At 44.9% G+C, this 18,980-nt stretch overlaps 1 protein-coding gene across 1 annotated transcript in view; it reads right to left on the bottom strand.

The window, feature by feature from the left end:
• Window positions 1-7,095: 7,095 nt before the first annotated feature.
• Window positions 7,096-18,980, bottom strand: part of PXDC1 (PX domain containing 1) — a 33,880-nt gene continuing 21,995 nt past the window's right edge. Inside the window, exons 4-5 of the mRNA XM_054019164.1 lie at window positions 17,487-17,598; window positions 7,096-8,770 (exon numbers count right to left, since the gene is read on the bottom strand). Coding sequence (XP_053875139.1) covers window positions 8,653-8,770; window positions 17,487-17,598 — 230 coding nt within the window. The 3' untranslated portion in view covers window positions 7,096-8,652. The remainder of the gene's footprint in view (window positions 8,771-17,486; window positions 17,599-18,980) is intronic.

Genomic DNA, 18,980 nt, shown 5'->3' with positions numbered 1-18,980 from the left:
TGCATTGGTGCAAAACCTAGTGTGGGCAAGGAGAGCCACAGTTTGCACTGATGGAGCTTAGCCTGGTTTCAAGCAGGAGTAAGCTCGTCCATCTGTGCTAAGGGTTGCAGAAAGGCAGTTACACCATTGCCTGGCCACCAATGGATGAAACCAGGTCATATCCCCAGTGTAGACAAGGCTCAAGGAGGAATTTTTCAAACTCATTGCAGCTGTTCTTGGGTGGGAATGAATGAAAATATGGAAGCTTCTGGAAGACTAATAGCTGCCAGTGCTCCCTGCAACTGTAGGGGATGAAAGAAGTCCCTGCTACCTCTCCTGAGAAAGGGGGTTATTTTGTCATATTCCCTTCACCTACAAAAAGATTTTTTTCTGAAATAAATCAACTTTGTTATCGAGGGGTTCCAGTGTGATTGCAAAGCCGTAAGTTTAAAATAACTAATTTCCTATTCCTTAGCAGCATGACAGCAATACATAATGTGCTGCTATTTCACAAAAGGAGTCGTCGTGAAAAAACACAGAAGATCAGAAATGGATAGGCAAAATCACTAAAGTCCTAGCTTCACTTTGCGCTTTGCAGGCACATTCTTTCAATGGAATGACAAGCTTCAAGGGGAGAAACAATCCTAGCCCAGTCTATGCGGTGGAGGAACCGATTAGCTCCTGCTTTGCCCAACCTGACTGATCACTGCCAGTTTATCTAATTTGCTTGGGACATTCAATATTTCATAGAGATTGACAACCTGGGTCCACTTCTCCTTTCACTCATACTGTGTAATTTCATGGATCTCAATGGAGTTATTCCTGATTTGTTCCAGTATGAGTGGCCCAACTCCTCAGCTACAACTCAGGGATACACAGTGAAACTGGTGTACATGCACAAAGAAGATTTTGTGATCCCCATAATCTTGGCCTGACTGTATGCCAGGCTACTCCCCTAACATAATTTAGAGCAGCTTTAAGGCTACTCTAAATTGCATTGGCTGCCAGTGGCCCCAAACGTCCCATTTGGAAACCAGGGAACAGAAGGGTAATTACCCTTTTCTTCTACCCATTATTGCAGCAGTGGCAAAGGAGTTGCTGCATCCGCTCTGTGCAATCAGTGGATCTGCCTGCTACAGTAGGCCAATCCTTTTACGGCCAGCAACAAGGTTTTGAAATGTTTTGCTTTGCAGTGTAGGATCTGGGTCCCTAAGTAAAGACTCAGGCCCTATGACTCAAGCAATATGCATTTGTATTTACAGGTTAAATTTTCTAGCCCACTTTTACATTTCTGTTGCATGCTGTTGACTGCTTTATGTTGATTTAAGAATATCCAAACAACCTTTGGCACCGGTCTAATTAAATTGACTTTAAGTCATACCTATAGGTAAACCAGTGCAACTGTCTGCACAGACAAGCCCAACATTCGGTGATCAAAACAAAATGTTTTCCTCAGTCAGTCAGTTGACTCTTCTTTACTGTGTATGTTTCAATTGCTGCTCTAAAAGTGTATCCTTGCAGATCACTTTTTTCCCTCCTAGATCTGAATACTGGCCCAAGTACTACTGTCACCTATACCCCATAATGTGCTGCATGCACTTCATAATACTACTGGATATATTAATATTAACCAGGAGAACAGAAACCAAATTATAGTAGGAAAAACCAAACATCTATCTATATTAAAAGACAGGGAGAACTTAATAGAATCACTTAGATAATGGGTTTGAAATATCTTCTTGGAGGAAGATATGGGACTAAACTTAGAGCTGGCTAAACAATAGGGAAGTTTTTCTAAATATTTTCATTAAATATTTATTCCTTTTTGTCAAAAATTTTTTTTGAAGTTTGAAATTTTTTGGCCAGCTCTAACTAAGATAGTGTCAGTTCTGGAAGGTATTAATGAAATTTAAAACATAAACAGCACCTCTGATTTAGGTTTTAACAAATAAACACCAATAAAACACCCCCAATTCCATAAAATCAATCAATCAGTGTTTATCCAATAAACACTGGAAAAATTCTGGAAATGGTTACTCTATTTGCATTGACTTTGCCCCTTTTCCAGTGCAGTTTGTTTATATAGCTGATGTTCCTGCTCCCTGGCTTGTATCGTCTAAAGGCTTGTCTACATGTAGCAGTAATGCAGACTATAGGGGTGTTATTTCCAAAGAGCACTAACGTGTTTCACATTAATTGGCCCTTATAGACTCTGCTGGTGCACACTGAAGGTTCCCTAGTGTGATTCAACGTAGCGTTCTTTGAAACAGTACTACATTAAAGCACATTAGGGAACAAACGCGCTAAATGCTAAACCAGGGGTTCAATAAGAGGGATACAAAGCTTAAACTAACAGGTAGGACATTTTTATTCATATAATAAAGATTACACACAAAAATTTAGAGAAGAATTTTGGGAAATACTCAAAAAAATCTCATTACAATATAGAAGAGAGAGCCCCTGAAACCTCTGATTTTTGGACATCTACATAGAACTCAAATTGCTAAAAATAATTCCCCCAAAATGAAATTAATAACCCCCCCAAAACAGAGCCCTAAATATAAAGCTGTACGATTATTTTTGACAACCCAAAGTAGTAGTATTGTGAACAAATATAGCATCCACCCACAACTCATGCTCAATAATATTAGTCAATCACAGGAGTTGTACAGCTCATTAAATCAGAAGCTTTTGTTCATTTGCAGTCCAAAGTATTAATCTTTAAAAAAACTTTTATAAACATGTATGAATTATAATGAAGATCAACAGCGACCTATCAAAAAGTGACCTGGCCAAAAGCAAAAGCTGGCATTGGCAGCACCAGCTATAATTAAGGTTGTCTAACACTTCCTATTATAAGACCCTGTTTTCAGTTGCTTTTAACTTTGCCAAACTTTAATCATTTGGGCTAAAGTTTTCCAGGCCAGGTGTCAGCCTACAGCTGAATTATTTTGGAAAATTGCAAGCAAAATGGTTCCACCAACTGAAAATGGGGATAAGCAAAAATATGTCATTTTGTCAGTGTTAAGTTCTAGCAACCTTGTTTTTTAAAACCTATAGCATGCCCATGCATTGGAGCAGGGATTTTAAGTTTGGCAGGGGGCTGTCCTTTGTGTCAGGGAAATGCCTTTTGCAGTCTCTTTGAAAATTTGCTTAAATTTGGCTAAGTTATAAGCCTCTTGCGGGGGGGGGGGGGGGGGGAGGGGGTCACAGTTAACACATGCTCAGTACTGACTAATTTTTAATGGCTCAGTTTTCCAACGATTCTGTCTGTACCGGGCATGCTCCCGGGGCCCTGCAATTGCAGCTCTGGGCCGCACCTGAACTGAGAGCAGGGATTCTGTGAGCCTTGTGCTCTCAATGAGCCCCCTGCTGGCTCCCTGGCAGCTTGGACAAGGCAGACACCTGTGGAACAAGGAGACTGGGAGGGGAGACTGAGACTGGCCATTGGTGGGCAGGGAGGACTCTGGGACTGGCTGGGTCAGGAGACTGAGAGCCAATAAGAAGGGAGGAATTTGACTGGTTGAGGAGCCAGGTGGGGAAGACTGGGACTGAGAACCAGAGAGGCAGGGAGGAGGTCATGGGAAGAAGATCAATTTCATGAGTATCTGGGTTGCAGGGCGAGAACAGAGACTGGCAAGGCAAAGAGATTGGGATGAGATGTCTGAGGAGTGGAGACTAGCTAAGTGAGAAGAATGGGACTGGAGCAAGGAACCAGGGTGGGGAAGAGACAGGAATGGGCAAAAGGGTCCCACTTCAGGAGAATGGGCAGAAGAATCTATGCCCACTAAAGCATACTCATTTTTAGATACTGGAACAGACCATAATATTCCTGAGTCTCATCATTCCTCTGCTGTCAGCAAATACCTTGAAACGCACCGACAGCGCCCCATCCTCCTCTAGTGCTAGTCCACATAGCAGTAGTAGGTTGTCATCCTCTGTCAGTTACCACCCTGACAGTTAGGAAGTTTTTCCTAATGTCCAACCTAAACCCCCCTTGCTGCAATTTAAGCCCATTGCGTCTTGTCCTATCCTCAGAGATTAAGAAAAACATTTTTTCTCCCTCCTCCTTGTAACAACCTTTTATGTACATCCTTTCTCTTCCTGCAGGGTCCTGCCTCATTCACTACACACCTTCCAACTTCTGCAACAAATGAAGCAAGCACCTACAGAAAACAATCTCCTTTACTAGACAGCCCTGATTTATCTCCAGAGCAGGCCCACTCTGTGCACTGAATGAGGCAGGAGTCCTGTGGGAAAATAGTATGTGGTCATGTAATTAAAGACTGAATCGTAACACATACATGTGCAGGGGACGAATTAAAGTTGCACTGGCAAACTTTTGATGACTTGACTTTGGAACCTTCATAAGATCCTTTTAATGTAGTGTTTTGTGTGTAATAGAATATGCACTTAAAATTACCTATGTGTGTCAGTGAACACTCCTACACTCCTCATACTATGGCTTGATTTTTACTTAGCCCTAGATCCATTTTGAATTTTAAAAGTGGGCATGTTCATGATTAATACTTTATCCTTTTCCAAATTTATGTTTGGTACAAGGACTAAGGCCTCATCTACATGAGAAAGTTGCACCAGTTTAACTAAAGGGGTGATTTCATAAAGTGTAGTCATATAGCTGTAAAGGTCCGGTGCGGGGGTTGGGCCCTCTCAGGGGCCGTCGGGGGCCAGGCCGCCTCACTACACGGCCTGGATCAGTCTCAGGGTTTCGCCCCTCTGGCAGGGGCTAGGCCAAAGGTACACGGCCTCTGCAATGAGCTCCTGCTCTCCGTCAGGGTTCGGCAGTACCTCAGGCCCGGGCTCCGGTCCTCACTGCCGGAGCTGGGGATTACAAAGTCAGTCAAGCCCCCGCGCTAGCTCAGGGTGGGGCAACAAACAATAGTTCGGGCGTTCAGCTCCGTGGATCAGGAGCTGAGCCCTGACAAACTCAGGACGTCCCAGGCCCTTAGTCAGGGCAGGGCAGCCCACAATAGTCCAGGGCGCTCAGAGCCTTCCTTCAGGCTGAGCAGTAAAGTCAGGAGTTAAGGCCCAACCCTCAATCAGGGCGGGGCAGCACACAATAGTCCTGGGGTTTCAGATCCGGGTCACGGGAGCGGAGGACTGACAAAGTTAGTAAGCCCAGGCCCTCAGCCAGGGCGGGGCAACAAACAATAGTTCAGGGGCTCAGGACCTTCCTGCAGGCTGAGCCCAGACAGAGTTAGTAGGCCCAGGCCCTCAGTCAGGGCGGGGCAACAAATAATAGTTCAGGGGCTCAGGACCTTCCTGCAGGCTGAGCCCAGACAGAGTTAGTAGGCCCCGGCCCTCAGTCAGGGCAGGGCAACAAATAATAGTTCAGGGGCTCAGGTCTGGGTATCAGGAGCTGAGCACGGACAAACTCGGGACGCCCCAGACCCTCAGTCAGGGTGGGGCAACAAGCAATCGTTCAGGGCAGCAAACAAGAGCTCAGTTGCGGTGCCAGAGCGCTGGCTGGAGGGGGAGGCTGCCACCCGTTAAGTGGGGTGGCAGGGGGGACACAGGCCCACCCACTCCACTGTGTCCCAGCCCGGGGCCCTAAGAGCGGCAGTCAGTCTGCCGCTGTGTCGGTGGGGTCCTGACCGCAACACACCGACATTGGTTCGCTCTCTGTTGTAGCTATACTGGGGTCAGCTACCCCCAGGCTGCTTTCCATTTCCCCCTCCATTGGTACCTGCTCCTCGCCGGGCTCGACAGCGGGGTCCCACACCATGGGTTCCTCAGCTCGCAGAGGGTCGTCTGGGTCGGGTTGCTCCTCCGGTCTCCGGTCAGGGGGGCGCTCGGGCCCCTCCTCGGGGTACCGTGCTCGGGGCAAGTGCGGCCAGTCTACTTCGGGGTACCTTGCTTGGGGAAGGCTTGGCCAATCCGCGTCGGGATACCTGGCTCTGGGGAGGTCCGGCCGGCCGGCGTCCGCGTATCTGGCTCTGGGGAGGCTCGGTCCGTCCGTGTCGGGGTACCTGGCTCTGGAAAGGCTCGGTCTAGCCGGAGCTCGCACCGGCACGTCTGGCCTCTCCGGCCGCTGGGCTCTAACTGAGAGCTGGGGCCTGGCTCTTATACTTCCTGTCCCGCCCCTTGACTTCCAGGGGGCGGGAACAAGTGGCGGTGGCTCCGCCCACTTGGGTGTCAATTCAGGCTCCTCTCCCTCAGGGGCCGTCGGGGGCCAGTCCGCTTCACTACATAGCCTTTTGCACCAATTTAAATTGTTTTAAAGAACAGAGTTACCTGAAACCAGTGCAACTTCTGTTTATGAACTAAACCTTAATCTCACAGATTTAATAAAATGACCCACCCACAACATCTTCTCTCCTGTCTGCAGCTTGACCTGTTTTCTCATTATGAGAGAGGTCACTTGCTTTTAAACTCAGTGATAATAATACTTAGCTTTAATATAACTTTTTATCCATACATCTTAAATTACTTTACAAATGGTAGGTAAGTATCACTGGATAACGTTTACAAGAATACTTATGTCTCAGTGGAAGTCAGTGGGGCATAGGCACTTGTAAAATGGAGATAGCAGGTAGAATTTTCAAATGGGGAAACTGAGGCACAGGCAGTGAAGTATAGTTGCCCAAGGTCCCATAGCAGGTTAGTAACAGAGCAAGGAAAAGAACTCAGGTCTCCCAATTCCCAGTCCAGTGCCCCTTCCATCGGATAATGCTGCTACCCAATAATAATCAGCTGGAAGCATAGACCAAAGAACTGTAGCTGGTGGGCAAAGAAAATAAATCTAGTTCAAGAACACGAAACAAGGACGTTTCCCATTACATTCCAGTTTAAGGAACTCCTCCACCCTGAGAAACTATAGATGCCAGATTTGATCTCATTTTCACCTGTATAAATCCCAAGGAGCTCCACTGAACGCAGTGGTGCTAATCCATGTTTAAACAGAGATGAGATCAGTATCCAGCCCCGTAGCTTTCACGTGGGGTATTAATTCTATCTGCAGCATGAGCACACAAGCAGTACAGGAAAAGCAGCAATTACTCAAGCTGTTTCCAAAATTCTTGGAGGAAAAAGCAGAGGACTCAGGTCTCAGAGACTTACCCGCCATGAAAAATAAAGGGAAGTCAACACTTTAAATGAAGCTATCATACTTAAGGTGAGTAATTTTATTTCATTAAATATATATTTTAAAAACATACCGTGTAAAGGAATTAGGATTCTCAATAATTTATTATGTACATTAGCAAATTCTGTTTACTGTTATTATACACAGAGCACTGAAGAGTATACAGGAGAGGAGCTGTGCCAAGTTCTTCAGGACCAAGGCAAAGCTATTGTACAGATAACCAGCTCAAAATGCACTCTTCTCAGTTCATCTCTCTTTAAATTAATTCTGGCCATTACTACATTAAATGCTTAATGAAAGGTCAGGGCCTGATCATGCAGGGTGTTGAGCTCATATTGGGAGTACAGGGTGCTCAGCAACTTACAAGATTGAGCTCTAAGAGAGGTTAACGTTGCACTACTCAGTAGTAAAGAGCCTTTAGGGTCTGACACTGCCCTCTCTTACACTGGCGTAACTCCATTGAGGTGAATAGAATTTCATTGGTATGAAACCAGTGTAGGCAAGATCAGAATCAGGCCCATTAGGTCTATGGGGGTGGGTTAAGCAGACTATCTGAGCTGGGGTGGTTTCTTTTTTCCTGTCCTCGTAAAATACACTGTAGTTTATCTTTAATTCTCAGTCCCTACAGGGCTTAAATCTCCCCATTCTCTGGAAAGTAATACGCAAAGGTAATTATCCATATTGTGTAAACAACTGCAAGCACTGCTCAGATTTCCTGATCCAAGAGAAAAAACAGATCCAAGTGCCTGGCATGCACGGACCATTCTTAGCAAGGTAGTTTAGCCTTCCTATCAGCTTTCCAGAACTCCAAAGTAATGCAAGGTACTGCAGCATTATAAGCTTTCCATTGCAATGCCAGTTTGCTCTCCTATTTCAGGAAAGGAAAGGAAAGAAGTCAGCTCTCGGATGATTAACCAACACCCAAGGATTAACAGAGGTAAAGTAATCAGATTGTGCATTGGTTTCCTGTAGGCACTCTATGGTATTTGTAACATTATATGTAAGGCACCTGTCATCTCACAGCTGAACACACAGCAAACTATGGGACCTGTCTTAAGTGACCACATAAAGGGACTGACAAACGTTGACTGCTTAACAGAGGTGGTCTTCTAATAAAGGTGGAGTGGAAGTGTACTCGGTACATCTGGGGATATTTTGTTGTGACGTTTTAAGACAGGAAGCTGCTAATAAGGGTAGTCTTTTGTACAAGTTGCACTGTATACCAGTGACCACTGGGGCCAAACGACAGAATGATCGCTTATGGTTCTGTCACTGTAGTGGTTGCCATGGCCTTTGCCAAAATGATTTCCTTGGATCCAAGTAGCCCTAAGATCTTGCTACATTCCGTTCAGGGAAAAAGGAGTTTCTTGAAGCAGTTACTTCCTTGCAAGGTGCCTCCTTGAGTCACAATGAAGGGCTAAGCTGCAAAATCAGTTTCATGGCATATCTGCAGCAACTTCTCTGCTGTTTTTAATCACACAGCTTTATTCATAGAAGAGCAATGGGAAAGCAGAGTCTATGAGCAAAGAAATCAGTTGGATGCTAGCTGACTGGGTCCCTGGAAAGCCTCAGTCCAAAATATCCGTCTCAAATGGGACCAGGTGGTAATATGTCAAGTTGGTGACATAGGCTGCTGGATCATCAGTGTCTTCTAGCTCTGAAGTAAACTCACTAACGGTTTCAAACCTAAAATAAAAAAAAAAGTGTCAAATCACTTACACAACATGGGACAAAGGAGTGGAGGACAAAGGAAAAAATGAACATAAATTGTGGAAAGAGAGGTAAAATAACTGAAGACTGACTCCAGGAAACAATGAGGAAAGATACCTGAAAGGGAACCATGTAGAAACAAGTCCACAAACAAGAATGCTTTCTTGAGCTGTATCTTCAGCTAATGTTGCTTGCCCACCTTTCAGGGCAATGGTTTGAGTAAGTATTACCAACTAGCCTTAGTTTACATCAGACCCGAGTAACAGTAGAAGTATTTCTAATGCTTTATTGCAGCTTTATCTTTGTGCAGACTACTTTGTAAGAGAATGATCCTCCCAGGGATCCACCCCTTCTTCCAGTAGCTCAGTGCTTCACCCTAATGAAGCAGTGCTTTGTTTTTCAGAATGCTCCACCAAGGAAGGCCCATATGGACTACTGGTGGCTTTTGAACCATTGACAGATTGTAATTACACTTCTTTGATACATTGGCCAAAGTACTACAGCATCTACTGCCAGTTTCAGAATTATTGAGAGAGATCCCCCCACCTTCCACCCCCAGTTAACGGTAGGCCTGTGTCTTTCTAAACCATGGAAATGAATGAAGGATCAGTTTGTTTTCAGTAAAATAGGATGGCTATCTTCTTAAAAACAAGCCCTGAATGAAAAAACAAACCAAACCTCATAATATAGTATGGTACCCATATGGAGATAGTAAGTTATCCAACAGTGTTTATTAAAAATTATTACCACAAGGATGAGCACCCTAGTAGGATAGTTGCCACCTCTGGCAGTTGTCATCATAGTACTTGAGCACCGTGGATTTGTGATACATTGTTAGTGTGTCATATGAAAGTTGGCCTAGGTCAAAAACAGTAGTCAAGTCATTCTCGAGAATTCTTTTCTCCATGCCTCTCCTACTGCCAATCCACCATTAGGAATGCTGTGTTCCCAGGAAGTCAATGTTCTATCAGGCAGTGTCAGAGATCTAGGAGAGGAGTTGATTAAATTTTACTAGACAAGAGAAGTTCCAACTATGGTATGTGAATGACTGCATGTGAAGCACTTAAGAAGAACCTCTACGGCTAATCCCACTCAACCACACACTCATATGCAAGTGAACCACCATATTCTCTCCTAGGTTAAAAACATGCTGGTGATGAAGGAAGGAAGCTAGCAAGCAAGCACTGGAAAAATGAGTCATGTAATTGAGGCCTAAATCCTCTCATTTCATTCTCACAGCCTTTGGCAGCTATTTCAAATGCTTCTGTTCTGAGAACACAGGGGACAGAGTCTGAATGGAATCTGTTTTTGTTTTGGTTCTGAAAATGGAAATATAATCCTTTCCATTTATATACAATGCTTTGCATTTGGCTTTTGCAACAAGCCAGAATAAGGAACTAAACTATGACAGAATGACTGCAATTTCTTGCAGAGTCTGTGTATCCCTCTCTAATCCCTACAGCCTGACTGCCAACCCCTACTCACACAAGGTTATAGCAAACCTAGTTTAGCTGGACCAGAATAAAAGATGATCCTATTCTCGGTTTCTCCTCCTTTGACATTTTCTGCACCACCTTCATCCTGCTGCATTATGGGATCTGCCTCACTTGGGATGGAGCCAATACTCATATTTTCCGACATCTTGTTAGACATCATCGAATTCTCTGAGGAGAGACCAAATAGATGGAGCCTTAAATAGTTCAGTGTAAAGCTGGGTCATCACATTCATCTGAACTGATTAGACTGCTGCAGCTGAGTAACATGACTACAGTCATCCCAGCAACTCTATCCCAGATTGCCATTAGGGTACGCTATTCCAGAGATGAACCAAAAGTGCTGGGGCAAAGAAATGGCAGTCAAAAGCTTCCAAACCCACATCCAATTTCTCCATCAAACTCTTTCTTTTGGTTTCAGAAGCCTCACCTGTCATTGGCAGGAATGTTTTAAACACTCCATCGCATTCTGACACCAGGCTTCTATCTATTTTCCATGGTCTTATGTTCAGGGTGAGAAAACTAGAAAAGCAGGAGACAGGTCTGTTAAGATTCTATCTTTCCCCCATCAGTATCTCTACTGAAGAACAGATGACACTTCTGTTTAAAGTGGGATATATACCATAGACTCTGCAATATTTTAAAATCTTCATGTGAAGCTGAACTCAGTTAAGGAGACTGCACCAGACAGCACAGCAGTATGATATTTAACATGCTTCTGAGTCATTACAAACAAGTCTTTTTCCCAAGTGAGAGTTTCTGAAACAATAGTTCTTCAGACTATTCATTACATGCAGATTCCTTCCTCTGTCCTCACTAATTATTCCCTAGTTCCTCAAAAGATACCACATCCTCACAAAGGACCTAATTCTCCTCCATTGTACACACTGATGCAAAACGGGTAATTTCTCTCCTTACAATATGATTGCACCAGTGTAAATCATGGGTAAATGAGAGGAGAATCAGGGACAGTGCACTGCTGATGAAGAAAGTATTAGCTGATTCTCCTCTCATAATTTACATGATTGTAAGTCAGGAATAACTCTACAGAAGTCAATGAAGTAACACTAGTGTAAAATTGGTGGGAGAAGAGAGCCTGGTCCCATGTATCAGCCTGCATAAGATCAGTATCTATACAGAGCCTCAGCTCTCTATGGGTAGATCTTAAAGGTCAGTGGTAGCATTTTCTTTTCCTGATAGTAAATGGTAGGATTTTACATTTCTGGCAATGTTCTATTCCCAACATTAGTATTTCAGCATAGCTCTCTATTTAACTTATTTGCATTTGCTAACATAAAAATCTCCTATTCAGAGGTCTACATGCTCATAACACTACAGTAGGGTCGTCCTTAAAAATGCACATCTTCTATTACAGTGGATTTTTACTAGAAAGCAGCATGACCAACTCCATAGTTTTTACCACCTGCTGCTGACCTAAAGGGTCCAAACAACCCTTTTAAGAGAAAGCTCATGTACAGCAAACCAGTGACTAAAGCAAAACCAGTGACTAAATTATAATGAGTAGAAGATGTCTATTTAGCACCTTTCTCTCAAAGGATTACAAAGCACTTTACAAACTATACACAAGGGGATCATTTCTGCCACCTCTGGGATGGAACACAATTGTTTCACAGCATACTGCAACAGTACAACACATTTCAGGACAGGATGTGAAGAATACAGCCAAGTGAAATTCTAAATCTGAATCCTTCCCGGGCCATCCAATGTCACAAAACAGGCTCTAAAAATACAGGGGAAATTAAAGGGGCAGAATACAATTACTCAAACTGGCATTTGGCCAGAACACCAGCACTAACTCTCCTACTTGCAAAAGTGCTACAACATCTTTAGTGAAGAGTGATCAGGATTTCCATTTTATGGATCTTACAAAACACAGGACCACTCACAATCTAATGCCTCCGAATGTTGGACACCGGTTCAGTAAAGACTTAAAGGAAAGAGTGCCATCTATTGAATCGCCAGTACCACTTTCTGAAGCATGTAGGTATGCTGTGCAAATTTCCTACCCAAGTTCAAATCTAGCCAAGCCCAACTTAGCTTACAATATCTTTGAGTTGCTGAAGAAAAATGTCGATCTACCAGTTTTCATTTCAGGTGAGACTAGTCAGTCAAACAGGAATTAGCTCTTATTTCAGACAGAAAGCACAATCCAGTCAATTCAATTGTACACAGACTGCAAATGGATTCCATAACACTCCAAAAAATGTATACTTTCACTCAAGGTTATCAACCTATATTTACAGCTGCAATATAGAAAATCTTCACTGTGATGTTGCACCCTAAATGATTTCATGAAAATATGCTAATAAGTGTAAATATAATGCAACTGGAATATGCTTCATGCAAAAGGTCTCTTGTAAGGTATCATTACAAAGCTTATAATTTACTGAGTGTGATCATCCTATTTGTATAAATGTATCACTCTTGTATCTGAAACTAGAAATATTAAATATAACTCTGAGGGCCTATTGTAATCATGTGAAGTGTGGGCCACTAATGGTGGTTTGGAATCTTGATGGCACCCATTAACCAGGACAATTGACTGTAGATGGCTCTGTTTTACTTGTAAGTCTTCCCGTATACGTGTGTGCTGGCAAGAGGGTAATGAAGTCTTACAGTGACGTGTGATCATGTCACCTGAACTGGAATCCATCTTTAACCTGGTGTTTTTCCATTGAGAAGGATGGGTGGGAACCCAGAGGGACAAAGGATTCCTGCCTTATGCAAAAGATATATAAGTGGGTGGAACAGAATAAAGGGGGCAGCCATCATGAGAAATCCCCTACTACCACCTGAGCTGGAACAAGGCCTGGGAAGAAACTTATTGAAACATCTCTGAGGGTGAGATTTTATCTGTATTCAGTTTTATTACTATACTAGGCTTAGACTTGCACATTTTATTTTATTTTGCTTGGTAATTCACTTTCTTCTGTCAGTTACTACTTGGAACCATTTAAATCTGACTTTCTGTATTTAATAAAATTACTTTTTACTTATTAATTAACCCAGAGTATGTATTAATACCTGGGGAGGGGGCAAACAGCTGTGCATATCTCTCTATCAGTGTTATAGAGGGCGAAAAATTTATGAGTTTACCCTGTATAAGCTTTATACAGGGTAAAATGGATTTATTTGGGGTTTGGACCCCATTGGGAGTTGGGCATCTGAGTGTTAAAGACAGGAACACTTCTTAAGTTGCTTTCAGTTAAGTCTGCAGCTTTGGGGCACGTGGTTCAGACCCTGGGTCTGTGTTGGAGCAGACTGGCGTGTCTGGCTCAACAAGACAGGGTGCTGGAGTTCCAAGCTCGCAGGGCAGGAAAGTAGGGGCAGAAGTAGTCTTGGCACATCAGTTGGCAGCTCCCAAGGGGGTTTCTGTGATCCAACCCATCACATTCACTAATTCTGCCTTTGACAAAACCACGTCTTACTCAAGTGATTCCAGTCCTATCCCTGCAATAAAATACAACTGCAGGAAGGACCTCACTTCAGCCTAAAAACAGCACACATATAGATTTGCAGTTATTAACTTCTGAACTGTTCCCTGCAAGAGAAAACAAGCTACCTCTAAATTTAAAATATGAATGGGTGAAGACATCCTGTTTCATTGGCTTATTTCTTTCACCACAGTTTGTCTGAAAACCCTGCATCAGTTATATATTTCACAGATTTTAAGGTCAGAAGGGCCCGTTCTGATCATCCAGTCATACCTCGCGCATAGCACAGGCCATGCATTATACCAGCTGATCCCCGATTGTAGCCTAACAACTTTTGACTGGGCTAGAGAATATTTTAAAATCAAGCCAAGAGGTGAAAGTAAGCTGGTATGGTCTGGTATGGTGTACTGGCAAGAGCCGGTATGCCATGCCAAACCGGACTGGCTTCCCCCCTCCGGCAGCCGGGCTTGGGCAGCGATTTAAAGGGCCCGGGGCTCCAGCCACTGTGGGGAGCCGTGGCCCTTTAAATCGCCATCTGAGCCCAGCTGCTGGAGCCCCGGGGTAGCAGTGACAGGGTTCCGTCGGCGATTTAAAGGGCCCGGAGCTCTGCTGCAGTAGCATCGCCCCTGAGCCCTGGGGCTCCCAGCTGCCTCTGCAGCTGCTAGGTCCGGGGGTGATTTAAAGACCCTAGGGCTCCCAGCCACAGCCAGAGCCCCGAGGCCTTTAAATCAAGATTTAAAGGCCCCGCCTCTTCCTGTTGAAGCCCCACCTCTTCCGGTTGAGGCCACGCCCCTGCTCAGGACTCCGGCGTACCGGTAAGTCCTTTAACTTACTTTCACCCCTGATCAAGACGGGATGTCTTTCTAAAAGAATCTAAGTAATGGAAAATCTAGCGTGTCCCTTGGTAACCTGTTCCAATGGTTAATTACCCTCGCTATTAAAAATGTATGCCTGCTTTCCAATTTCAGCTTTGATGACTTCAGCTTCCAGACACTGGATCTTTTTACGCCTAGTTCCAGCCATTGGATTATGGCCCTATACGTGCTACAGTTCAAACTATGTTATCAAGGATCAAAGTTTGAAACAAGCAGCAAGATCCTGGCCATATTAAAGTCGGCAAAATTCCCATTGATTACATCAGGGGACCTCAACATCCTTTAAACCTGGGGTCTCAAACTCAATTTACCTTAGCGCCAGGGCCAGTCCTCAAATCCTCCCAGCAGGCCAATAACGTCACTCATGCTGCCCATAACCCGCCCCCCAAAACTCCGCCCCCCCAAACTCTGCCCCCCACCTGCCTAAGGCTCTGGGAGGGAGTTTGGGTCAGGGAGGTGGTCTGGGGTAGGGGTTTAGGGTGCAGGCTCTGGGAGGGAGTTTGGGTGCAAAAGGGGTGAGACGGGCTCTGGGAGGGAGTTTGGGTGGGAGAGGGAGTCTGGGGTGCAGGCTCTGGGATGGAGTTTGGGTGCTGGGTGCAGGCTCTGAGAGGGAGTTTGGGGACAGGAGGGGGTGGGTGCAAAAGGGGTGAGACGGGCTCTGGGAGGGAGTTTGGGTGGGAGAGGGAGTCTGGGGTGCAGGCTCTGGGATGGAGTTTGGGTGCTGGGTGCAGGCTCTGAGAGGGAGTTTGGGGACAGGAGGGGGTGTGTGGGAAGGGGGTGCAGGCTCTCGGAGGGATTTGGGGGATGGAAGGGGGTGTGTGGGAAGGGGAGGGGGTGCAGGCTCTGGGAGGAGGTCGGGGGGTGCGGCGCTTACCTGGGGCTCCAAGGCAGGGTGGGCCGGGGGGCCTCCGTGCGCTGCTGCTCTCAGGCACCACCCCCGCAGCTTCCCATTGGCCACAGGGGCACGGGGAGCGCGCGGAGGCACAGACCCGCCCAGTCCTGGGGCCGCAGAGAGGGTCCGGCAGTCACATGGAGTGAGCACGCAGGCAGCCGCTCAGCTCCGCTGCGCTGCTGGTGGTGGGCGGGGGCCCCACGCCATTTTAAATCACCCAGAGGACACGCGGGAGGTAGAAGGGAGCACTCGGGAGTGGCAGGCGGGGTCAAAGGAGAGACCCGGCCCCAAAATTGCTGGAGCCCCGCGGGCCACAAGGGGGGAGGTTCTCAGGCCGCAGATGGCCTGTGGGCCGGGACTTTGAGACCCCTGTTTTAAACCCTTTAGCAAACTGATACAGATCACAATCTAAATGAAGGTTAGAAAAGACCTTAAGTTCAGAGACCAAGCTTCTGTCCATTTTATCCGTGATGTTTTTCCTCCCTTGTTTTCCTTGGTTTTTACTGGCTTGACTAATGGGTAGTTCAATGTTTTTCATTCCAAATATTTAAAATTCTTCAATACATTGTTACCTCCATCTAGTTGAAGCTATTAAAGTGAAACATCAATCAGTTGGCATGACAGAACTTCAGAGGAATGGATTTCCATAAAAATTAGTCTGTCAACATACTCATCATCTCAAACTCTATTTGAAAGCTTTATCCCCGAAGTGCCTACAACGCAGACCCAAAGGGGAAGCAATCACAAATAAGAAGGTATATTTTAGTTACTGAGTAATAAATTACTTGCCTCCTAGGAGGATTTCACTTCTCTAAGGATCCTTCATTCTTCCACACACTGGGTTCAATCCAGCTCTCACCAAAGACAAAGTGTAACAGGCCCGTGTCCGCTCCTATTCTGAGATCCCACACAAACAACCTGGAATGCTTTCTGTTTGCTAGCACCTCCATGAGTTTTATTGATATTACCTACACCAAACCACCATCATTATCCTATGCAGCAAATCTCTCTGCAGTTTCCCCTAGTCCTCAGCCCTTTCTCTAAAGAGCGCTCTCACCACCCCGACCTCTTGCTTCCTCTGAACTCTGCTAGCATCCCCCCTTGCACTTCCTTTCCGTGCTTTTTAACTACCCTCTCAGCTAATAGGATAATTAGCTCCTTAGCTCATCAGTCCTCCTACCCCCCAGTTAGATTAGAAAAGCTGTAAAGAGTCAGGCTTAAAAAGCGCAAGAGAGTGTTTAATAAAAGCTGTAAAGAAATACGCCACTCCTCCAGCAGGTCTTTTCTAGGGGAACTAATTAAAGCTGAGTGATCAGAGTGCTGAGTCAGCTACTGGTTCTCAGCACTCTGTCGCACCGATCATACCCTTTGTACCTATCACCCTTGAGGCCCCATGTTGCATTGATAGTTTTTCCATCAGAAGAGGGCCAGTCTCCTTTAGGGACACTGCAACTCCCATTGGGAGTCTTTCTATTGATTTTTATGACCGCTGCAATGGGCCCTTAGGGTACGTCTACACTGCAGCTATGGACGAGCCCCCCCCCAGCCCAGATGGACAGAGCTGGGCTAGTGGAGCTCATGCTAGCATGCCAAATATAGTTGGGTAGATGTTGCAGCATGGTGTACGCTCAAGCTAGCCACCCGAGCTCAGGCCTACCCTGCTCCCTGGGTCCGAGCTCGGGTTGGGAGCCTGAGCCTCTGTTGGCACTGCAATGTCCACACAGCTATTTTTAGCATAGCAGGTTAAGCCCTGCTAGCACAAGTCTGTCTACCCAGGCTGGGAGGCTCACTCCCAGCTGCAGCATAGACAGATCCTTACAGCCCAGCCAAACTAACCAACCTTTAATCAGCCAGACTGGCAATTTTACCCACACAGGTCTTCCCACAGCACTGCGTTTGTCTGGGTACTAAAATTTTGTTAGGAGAAGGTTACAATTAATTTAAAGACACCAATACTTGGGAACAATGTATACTTACAAGTGCTCTGCTGAATCTACATCCAGGTGCTTGTCTTTTCCGTTTGGTATACTGTGGTCAATAACTATTGTTTCAGTGTTTGCTAAACAAAATCCATTAGATCGCATGATTTCTGTGGGAGAAGGGAAGAAACAGGTAAAATGCTGAAAGTCTGAGATGGTTCCAAAAAAGGGGGGGAGGGCGACGGGGCAGGAATAGGGTGGATGCACATCACACAAAGCTGACATTGCTGCAAACAGGACATACTGACGTGTCTGTGAATATCTGTGCAAGCTAATTTAAAAGAAAAAGTCTTTTTATTATTTTGTAGCTTAATGATGAGCTGGACTCATTTGCTGGCTTCATAGCCACTTGAGCAACACTTGAGCAATTTTACTTGTGATCAGTCCTACTGAACTCATGTGCTTGAATATTTGCAGTTCAGAACCCTAATGCGAGAATATTTAACAAATCTTCCCATCTGGGAGAAGGCCAAATTCTGCTCCCATTAAAGCCTGTGCCAATTCAATGGAGTGGCATCTGCTCCATAAGGTTATAATCCAACAGTACTCTTGATTGTATTCTTTCCAGACAGCAAGTTATCATAATTAAACAAAAAGATGAAGAAAAGAAATAATTACAACACTAAATCAACAACAACCTTGAAAGTAAGTTAAACAATAGGTTTTCCAACAGCAATTTTCCTTGGGCCCAATTCTCTATTGCCTTGAGCCTCGTGTAGTCATTACCTCTCTGCAAATGCTACCAGCTCAGAATCGCTCAATTCTACAGTCATTCTTTATAGGTAGAAGGGTCTGATACAATCCCCATTGAAATCAGTGGACAGACACCTATTGACTTTGTGGGGCACTAGATTCGGCTCTAAGTGAATACACAAAGTTATGATATCATAAAGACTCAGCAAGATCACTCCAGCAAGCTTACACTTTTTGGGCATGAATGCCATAGATTTCAATCAAGATTAGGTCCAACACTTGCAACTCAAATGAGTGATCATTAATTAACACTCTTACAATTAACAATAAGTTAACTAAACTTCAAAGTTAAAGCTCTCGGGCTGGAAGTGAAGAAACATACCTGCATTTGCTTTATAAATTCTGCATGAAACCAAGTTACAATTCAGGGGGCAAATTTTCAACCGGTATACATGGATACAGCAGCACTGTCTTTAATGGTTTCTTACCCATTTACATCAGAGATTTTAGCCCCATGTTCATTAGAACACCTTTTCATTCACTGGGAGCAGCAAAAGTATACTGGGGCTGGCACATCGTTGGATTCTCCTCTCACTTGCACTCATTTCACACTGCCACTGATCTCAATAGATTTTTTTCCTGATATACACCAAATTAAGAGGAGAATCAGGCCCTATTTGTTAGTTCTGAGAATTATCTGCAAGAACAACAGGGAACTATCCCGCTGTTGAAAGTTAGGTGGCGTGGGTCTGGACACAAAAGGTTGCATCTTGAACCCAAAGAGTTTGCCACCCTGTGA

The sequence above is a fragment of the Malaclemys terrapin genome, chromosome 2, assembly GCF_027887155.1.
Source record: "Malaclemys terrapin pileata isolate rMalTer1 chromosome 2, rMalTer1.hap1, whole genome shotgun sequence".
Taxonomy (NCBI): Eukaryota; Metazoa; Chordata; order Testudines; family Emydidae; genus Malaclemys; species Malaclemys terrapin.
Note: the sequence above shows the minus strand (reverse complement) of the source record. Positions and strands in the feature narration are given on the sequence as shown.